This window comes from Microcebus murinus, chromosome X (assembly GCF_040939455.1).
Source record: "Microcebus murinus isolate Inina chromosome X, M.murinus_Inina_mat1.0, whole genome shotgun sequence".
In the NCBI taxonomy this organism is placed as follows: Eukaryota; Metazoa; Chordata; class Mammalia; order Primates; family Cheirogaleidae; genus Microcebus; species Microcebus murinus.
In genome coordinates this window covers 74,040,635-74,053,159 of record NC_134136.1, presented here as the reverse complement: position 1 = coordinate 74,053,159, position 12,525 = coordinate 74,040,635, and the positions used below count along the sequence as shown (strand labels likewise).

The 12,525-nt window shown below is 35.6% G+C and overlaps 1 protein-coding gene across 1 annotated transcript; it reads left to right on the top strand.

Annotated features, from left to right (window-relative positions):
• The first annotated feature begins 3,497 nt into the window (after positions 1 to 3,497).
• Positions 3,498 to 5,971, top strand: LOC105867592 (ribosome production factor 1). The gene has a single exon (XM_012757808.3). It carries the CDS (start codon positions 3,519 to 3,521, stop codon positions 4,566 to 4,568), a length of 1,050 nt encoding a protein of 349 aa, XP_012613262.2. The 5' UTR covers positions 3,498 to 3,518; the 3' UTR covers positions 4,569 to 5,971.
• Positions 5,972 to 12,525: the final 6,554 nt, after the last annotated feature.

The following is a 12,525-nucleotide window of genomic DNA, read 5'->3' as shown; positions in this document are numbered from 1 at the left end:
GAGATAGTGGGCAATCTTGCCTTGTTCCAGTTCTAAGTGGGAATGGTTTTAATTTTTCCCTATTCAGTATGATGTTGGCTGTGGGTTTGTCATATTTGGCTTTCCTGAGTCTTGGCTATTAAAATCTTTCTTCAAAACTGTGAGACACAACAGTACCTTTCAGTGTAATTGACATTTTGCTAAAACACCAAAATTAGTTTCCTCTGATTGCTACTAAAAGAAATTGTTATCCCCTGTCACTGCTAGGATATTTTTACTTTGTTCGTGTAAAGGGAAGTGCAATAGTACTTGAATCATTATTCTTTCTCTTAGGCATATGTTGACATGATACCCATGATACAAGCTATTGGCCTAGTGATTTCATCCTGTTATTGCACTAATTAAAGTCCTGTGTTTTTTTCTTTTATTTATTATATTATGGGGGTACAGATATTGTTAGGGTTACAGGTTGCCCCTGCCACCTCTTCCCCAACCGTGCCAGAGCTTCAAGCGTGTCCAACCCCCAGGTGGTGCACACCACACCCAGTATTTAAGTATAAACCCTTCCCCTCCTCCCCCTCCTGCCAACCATCCGATAAAAGTGTTTTTCTTCTTTTTTTTTTTTTTTGGCATTTTGGTTACCTTGTATATCTTTGCCTCTCCCTAAGAAGGGTTAGGGGCATTCCCTTCCCCCCACAATGCTCACCACATCCCTAGGATGTGGGTCTTCCCCTCCTCGAATCCCTGGTGAGTACTACCACCATTTGAGCACCATAGTTTTAATCAGTCAGTACCAATTTGATGGTGAGTAGATATAGAGCCCATTTTCCTGGTCTTGTGTCACCTCACTTTGGATAACAGGCTTAATCTTGATCCAGGATAGCATAAATGGTGCTAGCTCATTGTCATTTCTTAAAATTGAGTAATATTCTATTGTGAGCATATACGAAATTTTAATTATACACTCCTGAACTGACAGGCATTTGGGTTGTTTCCATGACCTTGCAATGGTGAATTGTGCTGTGATAAACATTCCGGTACAGATGTCTTTATAATAGAATATCTTATGCTCTTTTGGGTAGATGCCAAACAATGCTATTGCAGGGTTGAATGGTATTTCTATATCTAGCTGTTTGAAGTATATCCAAATGGAAAACTATCATCCAGTCAAACGGAAGTCAAAAGAAAGCTGGGGTAGCTATACTATTTGCAGATAACATAAGCTTTAAAATAGCAAAAGTGAAAAAGGATAAAGACGGCCATTTTATAATGGTGAAAGGGAAGACCCAACAAGAAGATTTAACAATTCTTAATATCTATGCACCCAATACAGGAGCACCCAATTACATAAAGCAAATCTTGTCTAATCTAAACACCATGTTACACAACACTGCCATAGTAGCAGGAAACTTCAACACTCCACTGAATGATCTGGATAGATCATCCAAAGAGAAAATAAGCAAATAAATAATGGACCTGAACATATCCTTGATCAAAAAGGTTTGACAGATCTCTATAGAGTATTCCATCCAAATAAAGTTGAATTTACATTCTTCTCAGAAGCCCATGGATCCTTCTCCAAAATTTATCACATCCTAGGCTGCAAATCAGATCTCAAAATATTCAAGAAAATAGAAATTATATGTGGTATCTTTTCTGACCATAGTAGTATAAAATTATAGTTCAACTCCAATAGTATCATTCAACACCTCATAAAATCATGGAAACTAAACAATCTCTTATTGAAAAATTATTGGGTCAAGGAAGAAATTCAGAGGGAAATCAAGAGTTTCTTTGAACAAAATGATAACGGTGGTACGTGTTACCAAAACCTGTGGGATACAGCAAAAGCTTACCTGAGAGGAAAACTAATAGCAATCAATGGTCACATCCAAAAAAACAGAAAGATTAGATACTAACAACCTAATTAATAGGCTCAAAGAATTGGATAAAGAAGAGCAAATAATGCCCAATCATAGTAGAAGAAAAGAAATAACGAAGATCAAAGCAGAACTTAATGAAAGGGAGAACAAGAAAACTATACTAAAGATCAGCAAAACCAGAAGCTGGTTTTTCGAAGAGATAAACAAAATTGATGATCCTCTTGCTAGATTGACAAGGACTCAAAGGGAAAGGACTCTAATAAACTCAATAAGAAATGAAAAAGGAGAGATCACAACAGATACCACATAAATACAGAACATTATATTAGACTACTATTAAAAACTATATGACCCAAAACTACAGAATGAAGATGAAATGGACAAATTCCTGGATTCATACAACTTCCCTAAGTTGACCCAGGAGGTAACAGAATTCCTGAATAGACCAATCTCAAGCTCAGAAATTGAAGCAGTAATTAAAACTCTCCCCAAACGGAAAAGTCCTGGGGCAGATGGCTACACTACAGAGTTCTACCAAATTAAAATCCTCTTTATTGTAACTGCCTTTTGATCTGACACTGTGTAGCTAAATTTTAGAACCCTAATATTTTATATTTTATCTTCCATTATTATTATTTTTTGGATTTCATTTACCATTTTAGACTATTAAAGTCATCTTTAGTTTGAAAGAGACATAAAATATGACAGAAAATCCTAGTCCTCAGTAATAACCATGGTCTCTTCTTCTAGTTAAAACTGCTTCTGGACAACTTTTCTTGGGGCTTTTTCAGTTAGGAGGTTAAGTTGTGGCCAATTGAATATGTGTATATATATGCAATGTGTCACTTGTAGGCCTGACCAATAAAACTTCTTTTGTAATCCTCCATATTCTCTTTCCTTATCTCTTGGCCAAATATAAATAATCCATTGAAGGACTTCAAAGCCCAAAAACCATTGAAACAAATAGATTGAAAGCATCTATGTCCTCAAAAGACTACATGAAATAGATCATTAGACTATTACATGTGAGAAAAAAATAACCTTTCTGTATTAAGCCATTGAGATTTAGCGGTTGTTTGTAACAGCTGTCAAATAACAAATCTGGATTTAAGTAAAGGAGAGACTGTATTCAAAAAGACTATTGCTATACAGAGAGCAATCTGACCTCAGTATGTCCAAGTACCTCAAAATCAAACTGCAAAAGGCTTTTCTCCTCTAGGGAGGGGTAAAGGGCTAGCAGGAACTTTGTGGGGAAGGGAAGCAAGTTGCATGGGTGAAAAGTGGCAAAATCTGAATACTTGGCCAAAAAAAATTTTCTCCAATCAGCCCATTACTGGAATGAGCCTTAAAGGAGGATTCCTGTATCTTAGTGCTTGCTTAAGCAGGGGAAAGTGAAAGTTCAGGGTCCTGTGTGGCAAAGAGAAGCCTGACTAAAGTTTGGTTAAGTCAATGGTTAAGCAAGTGACAATTGTGAGCAATTAGTCACAGTCTAATCTGAATAATACAACCTCTCTTTTCAGTTTCACCTGTCCTATGAAATCAGTCAAGACACTTGTCCAATTCCATATTGTACCAAATTTTGGGTAAACTCACCTACCTTTAATAACAGCAAAACAGTCAGAAAGGGCTATTGGCGAGACGCAAGGAGCCAACACCATGGCGAAGTCCGGGGAGAAGATCGGCGGCAGCGGGAAGAAAAGCCTGAAACCGAAAGCCGCTAGCGGAGAACTTCAGGAAGCTGCAGTGGCTGAGCATGAGACGACAGAAAGCGGGGTCCAACCCCCGAAAATGGCTGCCTTTCCCCCAGGCTTCAGCATTTCGGAGATTAAGAACAAACAGCGGCGACACTTAATGTTCACGCGATGGAAACAGCAGCAGAGGAAGGAAAAGTTGGCAGCCAAGAAAAGACTTAAAAAAGAGAGAGAGGCTCTTGGTGATAAGGCTCCACCAAAGCCTATACCCAAGACCATTGATAACCAACGAGTGTATGATGAAACCATAGTAGACCCTAATGATGAAGAGGTTGCTTATGATGAAGCTACAGATGAATTTGCTTCTTACTTCAACAGGCAGACTTCTCCCAAGATTCTCATCACAACATCAGATAGGCCTCATGGGAGAACAGTAAGACTCTGTGAACAGCTCTCCACAGTTATACCAAACTCACATGTTTATTACAGAAGAGGACTGGCTCTGAAAAAAATTATTCCACAGTGCATCTCAAGAGATTTCACAGACCTGATTGTTATTAATGAAGATCGTAAAACTCCCAATGGACTTATTTTGAGTCACTTGCCAAATGGTCCAACCGCTCATTTTAAAATGAGCAGTGTTCGTCTTCGTAAAGAAATTAAGAGAAGAGGTAAGGACCCCACAGAACACATACCTGAAGTAATTCTGAATAATTTTACAACACGGCTGGGTCACTCAATTGGACGTATGGTTGCATCTCTCTTTCCTCATAATCCTCAATTTATTGGAAGGCAGGTTGCCACATTCCATAATCAGCGAGATTATATCTTCTTTAGATTTCATAGATACATATTCAAGAGTGAAAAGAAAGTGGGAATTCAGGAACTTGGACCACGATTTACCTTAAAATTAAGATCTCTTCAGAAAGGAACCTTTGATTCTAAGTACGGAGAGTATGAATGGGTCCATAAGCCCCGGGAAATGGATACAAGTAGAAGAAAATTCCATTTATAAAGTGCTGAGGGAATAGTATTAGATTTTGCTGAACAGAACTTTCTAAATTATTTTTAACAGAGCAGCCTTTTCAAAATTTACTGATTTCATAAACCTTTCATGTCTGGACAAATTGCCAAATGTTGGTATGTTTATGTAGCAAATATAAATAAAAGTCATTTAGGTGACAGTTTAGGTTTCCTAAAACTTAATTCTGTTATATTTTGGTAATTGTGAATAATTTAAGTTGGAATCAAGATTCAGATTAACTTTTCCATTTGCATTTTCATAGACCATGTGGGCTGGAGAGAAATAAAATGCTTGGTAAATACCAGGTAACCCTTTATACCAGATTAATCTTAGATACCTAGTGCCTGGCACATAGTCTTAAATTGGAGGCCAGGTTTCTGGGATGTTTTAATATTCCCTTAATCCTTTCAGAAGGGTAAAAAAAATTTTAAGCAAAATGTATTACCAGGACTTGAAAAAAGTTGCAAATTACTGAAGCTAATATTTAGTTCCTGGTGGGTTTTTTTGGCTCCTCTGTACCTCACTACATAGTGCTTCAATTCAGGCATTGTCTCAAGTTCTGAAGTTTTTCTTGTATCTTCCAATGGAATTCTTAATTGCAGTCTTTTCTCTACTACCATCTTTGTTAGGAGAGCCATGTATTAGGAAATAACTGACTTTTAGGGGTAACTGGTAATGCCCCTATCCAAAGGAGTTTGAAATATTTATTAAAACAAAGTTAACCCTGTAAATGACTCACAGATAGAAACTATAGAACTTAACAGTCTCCTCTTGACCTTAAAAGAGTAAAAGTTTACAACTTATCTTTAATTCCCTAGCAGTCCTGCAAATGTATGGCAGTAAAGTCACATGAGAAGAGTTAGTGGAACAAACTCAAAAACCAACCTGTTCAGGTGTTCAAATAGACTAATACATAAGTGTATTTAAGCCAATAAGGAAGTAAAACACTTTTATGCTAAGTATTTTATTGTATGCAGCCACCAGTGTATATAAAACAATTACCCTTGTGAAATAGAAGTTCATGAAAATTCAGAGAGGTAGATGTTAAGTACTGACAAAAGTAGAAGTTTGCATATTATGGCACATGTATTGTTATAAGGCTAAGCTTTTGTACAGGCTTCAAATTTAGTTGTTTCTTGAATATTCACCAGTTCATAAGAAGTGGTTTGAGAAACCTGAAATGGAAAAAAAAAAAAGGTTAATTAGGGTAAAGTATCAAAGAAAATAGGTTTTTTTCCATGAATAATTAACAATTATCCCTGTTTTTGTATTTCTCAGTTTTTAATAAATTGCTCATGTACTTTGTCTATTTTTCTGAACACGGTATTTTAGGGCATTCATACAAATGTTGGTTTATAAAGCACTTTCAATTAAAAAAAAAAAAAAAAAAAGAAAGGGCTATTGGCTATTGCAGTAGCAGGCTTAGAAAACCAAGCCTTTTTGTAAAAGCCCCTCTAAACAGTGAACTCTTCAGCCTCTTATTTCATAGTTGCCTGCCCATAATTATCCCAACAAATAAAGGGAATAGGTTAACATAGCTCACATTCACATAAGAGAGAAAAGTAACAAAATAGAAGGTAGGAAAAAATATTCTTCGGCTTACAAAACTGAATCCTTTCCACCCATATAATTAATACAATGTCTTCCCGAATTCTATGGTGCTTCTTTCTCTTGGGAAGACCAAGCTACTGCATTTTGTGACACTATCACTAAATACTTTTTACTTTATTAGCATGTGATTTTTCCATTATAATGCTAATAAAATTTTACAAAGACTAAACTATGCCATGTAGGTACCATATCCTCTGTGGAAATTGCACAGTCACCAAAATGATATAACACAATTACTGTTAAGGAAGAAACACATGCAAAATAACCTAATTTTACAGAAGACATAACTTCAAATTATGAGCATGAGATATATCAAAAACTCATGGGACATTAGATTCTCCACTTCTATTACAACATATATCATTGTATTTTCCCATTTAGCTTATTTAAAAAAAAAAACAAAAAACCTTTCACAAACTTTTAAATTAAAAAACCCTCAATAATATGGCAGAAAAGCCTTATGTAAAAAGTCTTCCTCCTACTCCTGAAAATGAACACATATAAATGCTGGACAATTTTAAATTGAATTACATAAATGAGCTTATAATAAGATTATAATGGTACAGCATGAGGAAGAATCCCAGGAAACAAAGTAACCAAGAGTAGTATTCATAGTCTCTTTTTAAACTAAGACCTCTGCTCTACTTATTCAGATTCCTACTGATTTTTCCACAAAGGTTTTTACCTCACTTTCTGGGTCCCCACAATGCAAAATCTATGCAGTATCTTCCTGTTTATGTTGCCTGTATCTTCATAAATCTTGGTAACCAAGATTGAGACTTTTTTTTTACCAAGTTATATTCACCTAGTCTCACTAATTCAGTATATTTCTTTTTTTTTTCAGTTTTCATTAGTTTTATTTCTTTACCTCATAAACCACATTCAGTCTTTGCTTGTTTATCCTTTTATTTCTATATATTAATTCAAAAAATATTTCCAAATGTATAAACATATGAGGATACCTTTTACATTTCTGTTTATTTTACATAATATACAAATATAGTGTATAAACTTTTACTTAACCTAATGGAATTCCCTATATCATCACAGTATTTTCATTCAGGTAAATATGATGCAACATTTTCCCACCAATTACATTTGTCTTTCACAATTTTTTATTCCCCTATTTAAAAAGGGGCTTGTTTCTGTATTTTCTCATGTTTTTCACTTTTTCACCTGGACACTTTTTTCTTCAAGTTTTATATTACCTGGCTAAAGTGTACATTAGCTTTGTTTTAAGGACTACAAAACAGAATGGAGACAGCTTAGATCATTTTACTGACAAGAGAGCTACATGTTGATGTACTGAGTTCTAATTTAACTTTACTAAGTGGTTTTTATTCTAATATGAACACTTTAAATAAAAATTTAAGTCTCTTTCTGAGATATGCATATGTCCCCTTTTATGTTATTTGATTTACTACATTATTTCCCTAATTTTAATATGCCATATTCAAAATTGACATTTAGTACTCTGAAATTAGAATTGTCTCAAAACATGCTAGTCTGGATAATATTCTTTGTCAATACAATCATAACACAGCATCCACTGTTGAAAAAGACAAATATATTCCAACAACCACTGACCTCCCCCATTTAAATTTAGAGAAGAATCCCAGAAATTAAAAGGTTTAAGGTACCTAGTATATGAAAGTCCACATACTATTTTTTTTTTTTTTTTTTTTTTTTTTTTTTTTTTTTGAGACAGAGTCTCACTTTGTTGTCCAGGCTAGAGTGAGTGCCGTGGCGTCAGCCTAGCTCACAGCAACCTCAAACTCCTGGGCTCAAGCGATCCTCCTGCCTCAGCCTCCCGAGTAGCTGGGACTACAGGCATGCGCCACCATGCCCGGCTAATTTTTTATATACATCAGTTGGCCAATTAATTTCTTTCTATTTTATAGTAGAGACGGGGTCTCGCTCAGGCTGGTTTTGAACTCCTGACCTTGAGCAATCCGCCCGCCTCGGCCTCCCAAGAGCTAGGATTACAGGCGTGAGCCACAGCGCCCGGCCCACATACTATTTCAGTGGGGTTTCTAATTAAAATATTGCCTTCAGTGATTCCGCTAAGAGATTCCTTTATCTCAGGATGATGCCCAAACCACCAATTTTAGAGGTAATTTGATATATGTGTATATCCATTACCTAAATTTTAAACCACCTTAAATCCACAAAACTAGCTTATGTTGTCAGAAAATGTAATTAAATATATAACAAGAATCACTAGTGAAACCATGCCATTTTATAACCCCAGACCAGAAGTGATATGTAAAATTATTTCTATGATCCAATCATGGCTACTAAGGACCAATTCATAAAACACACATACTCGGTTGAAATGCAGTGCATTGTAGTTAAAACTATATTCACGTTATATTTAGATATAGCTCTCCCAAATATTATCATACATAATTCACAGGTGTTTTCAGTATAGCCCAGTACTTTTTAAAACCAAGACAAAAAAATTTCAGAAAGCTGCAACCACAGAAATGTATGGCCATTTAATAATTTGAATAGCTGTAGTGTTTGCAAATCTACAGTAGTGTGCAATAATGTCCTAAGACTTCACATTCTCTCACCACTTACTCACTGACTCACCCAGTGCAACTTCTAGTTGTCCAAGCTTCATTCATGGTAAGTGTCTTTGATAGGTGTACAATTTTTTATATTCTATATCAATGCCTTGCACTGGATCCTGGAATAGAAAGAACACAGAAACGTACAAACTAGTGAAATCCAAATAAAGTTAGTTAATAGAAATGTACTAATATCAGTTTCTTACTTTTGACATATGTACCATGATAATGTAAGATTTTAACAATAGAGGAATCTGAATATGAGGTTTATAAAAACTCTTTGTACCATGTATGCAACTTTCCTATAAATAGAAAATCATTATAAAATTTTAAAAATTCACTTTTCTAAAAAAAATTGTAGATGCCAAATGATGAGAAGAATGCATAAAATCTTATGAACTTCTACATTGTGAATGAAAATGCATAATTGTGCAACCACTTTAGAAAGACTTTGGCAGTTTCTTATGAAGTTAAACATATACTTACCAGATAAAAAAACAATCTCAAACTAGACATTGCACAAAATAATGAAAATTTAGGGTCACTCAAAACCATAAGTAAAAGATTATGGTAGATTTATATATAATTATCAAAAACTGTAAACAGGCCGGGCGCGGTGGCTCACGCCTGTAATCCTAGCTCTCTGGGAGGCTGAGGCGGGCGGATTGCTCGAGGTCAGGAGTTCGAAACCAGCCTGAGCAAGAGCGAGACCCCGTCTCTACTATAAAATAGAAAGAAATTAATTGGCCAACTAATATATATACAAAAAATTAGCCAGGCATGGTGGCGAATGCCTGTAGTCCCAGCTACTCGGGAGGCTGAGGCAGGAGGATTGCTTGAGCCAGGAGTTTGAGGTTGCTATGAGCTAGGCTGACGCCATGGCACTCACTCTAGCCTGGGCAACAAAGCGAGACTCTGTCTCAAAAAAAAAAAAAAAAAAACTGTAAACAAACCAAATATTTAACAATAGGTGACTAGATAAGAGAACTGTGGTATATTCTTACAATGAATATTACTCAGAAATAAACGGAAATAATCTATTAATACACGCAACCATACAGATGCATATCAAATGGATTATGATAAGTGAAAGATCCCACATTCAAAATGATATATAATGTATGATTACATTTACTAATATATGACTTTCTAGAAAATATAAAATTATAGATATGTAAAAAAGATTAGTGCTCTTGGAATGTAGAGATGGGTTACTTATTAAAAAGCAGCATGAGGGAATATTAGGGTGTGATGAAACTGTTTTCTATCATGAATGTGGTAGTGGTTACAAGACTATATACATTTGTCAAAATTCATAAAACTATACAACAAAAATCATGTTACTGTATGTATTTTAAATATACATATATGAGAAAAAAGAAATGTTGAATGAAAATGGACAGAATTTGATATTTGGGTATGATATAGAGTAAATTCCAACCAAAACAAACCTGATGATATTAATGTTAAATAAAAGAGACTAAGATCAAAACAAAATTATAAATATAAGTTAAATATATATTGAGCCTTAAAGTAAATCTCAACAAATTTATAGAGAACAGAAGCATAGATATCTGGAATAGATCTGAGATACCAGAGATGAAACCATCAGTATATGGTAATCTAATCCTTGATAAAGCTGACAAAAATATACATTGGGGAAAAGAATCTCTCTTCAATAAATGGTGCTGGGAAAACAGGCTAGCTACATGCAGAAGAGCAAATCAGGATCCCTACCTCTCACCTCTCACAAAAATTCAATTGAGATGGATAACAGACTTAAACTTAAGGCATGAAACCTTAAGAATCCTAGAAGAAGATGTTGGGAAAATCCTATCAGACATTGGCCTAGGTAAAGAATTTTTGAGGAAGACCCTCAAGGCAATCACTGCAGCATCAAAAATAAACAAATGGGATCTGATCAAATTAAAAACTTTCTGCACAGCCAAGGAAACCATCATCAGAGCAACTAGACAACCCACAGAGTGGGAGAAAATATTTGCTCTCTACACCTCTGATAAAGGTCTAATAACAAGAATCTATCTAGAACTTAAAAGCATTAACAAGAAAAAATCAAACAATGCCATCAAGAAATGGGAGACAAAAATGAAAAGAAACTTCTCCAAAGAAGACAGAATAATGGCATGCAAACATATAAAGAAATGCTCAACTTCTCTAATTATTAGATAAATGCAAATCAAAACCACAATCAGATACCACCTAACTCCAGTAAGAATGGCCTGTATCAAGAAATCCTAAAACAACAAATGCTGGCGAGGATGTGGAGAGACAGGAACACTCCTACACTGCTGGTGGGAATGCAAATTAGTGCAACCTTTGTGGAAAAGAATTTGGAGATACCTCAAACAGTTAGAGATAGAAATACCATTCAACCCTGCAAGAACATTGTTGGGCATCTACCCAAAAGAGCATAAGACATTCTATTATAAAGACATCTGCACCCGAATGTTTATAGCAGCACAATTCACTATTGCACGGTCATGGAAACAACCCCAGAGCCCATCAATTCATCAGTGGATAATTAAAATGTGGTATATGCTCACAATGGAATATTACTCAATCCTAAGTAATGATGGTGAGCTAGCACCATTTATGCTATCCTGGATTAAGCTTAAGCCCGTTATCCAAAGTGAGGGGACACAAGACATGAAAAATGGGCTCTACATCTTCTCACCATCAAATTGGTACTGATTGACTAAAACTATGGTTTTCAAATGGTGGCAAAGCTCACCAGGGATTCGGGGGGTGGGACCCAAAGTTAGGGATGTGGCAAGCATTTTAGAGGGGAAGGGCATAACTCTAACCCTTCTTAGGGAGAGGCAAAGATATACAATATAACCAAAATGTCAAGAAAAAACACAACAAGACAAAACTTTTTATCGGGTGGTGGGCAGGCAGGAGAGGGGAGGAGGAAAGGGGTGTATGCTTCTATAACGTGTGTGATGCACACCACCTGGGGATTAAACACATTGGGGGGAGGGAGGGGGGCAGGGGCAATATTTGTAACCCTAACAATATTTGTACCTCCATAATATGATGAAATAAAAAATAATTTATAGAGAATGAAAACATAGAGATCTATATTCTCTAAAAATTGAAATTACACTAGAAATTAATAAAAAAATAAGAATAAAATTCCCATATTTCTGAAAATGTAAGTAGTATATATCTAAATAACTAATTGACAAAAAGGAATAATAACCGCATTCACTTAGATCATATTTTATCTTTTTTTTTAATTATTTTTATTTTGGCATATTATGGGGGTACAGATTATAAGGTTTCAATAAATGCCCATTTCCCCCCTCCCCCCAAAAGTCTGAGTCTCCATCATGACCATCCCCCAGATGATGCACACCTCACTCACTATGTATGTATATACACACCCTCCTCCCCCCTCCCACCTCCCCAATACCCTATTACTGTAGCACCTATGTGTCCACTTAGGTGCTACTCAGTTAATACCAGTTTGCTGGAGAATATATCTGGTGCTTGTTTTTCCATTCTTGGGATACTTCACTTAGTAGTATGGGTTCCAGCTCTAACCAGGAAAATATAAGATGTGCTATATCACCATTGTTTCTTAGAGCTGAATAGTACTCCATGGTATACATATACCACATTTTATTAATCCATTCTTTGATTGATGGGCACTTGGGCTGTTTCCACAGCCTTGCAATTATGAATTGTGCTGCTATAAACATTCGAGTGCAGGTGTCTTTTTTGTAGAGTGTCACTGGATC

Coding starts and splice junctions, on each gene's coding strand:
- LOC105867592 (XM_012757808.3), top strand. CDS start 3,519: ATGGCGAAGTCCGGGGAGAAGATCGGCGGCAGCGGGAAGAAAAGCCTG.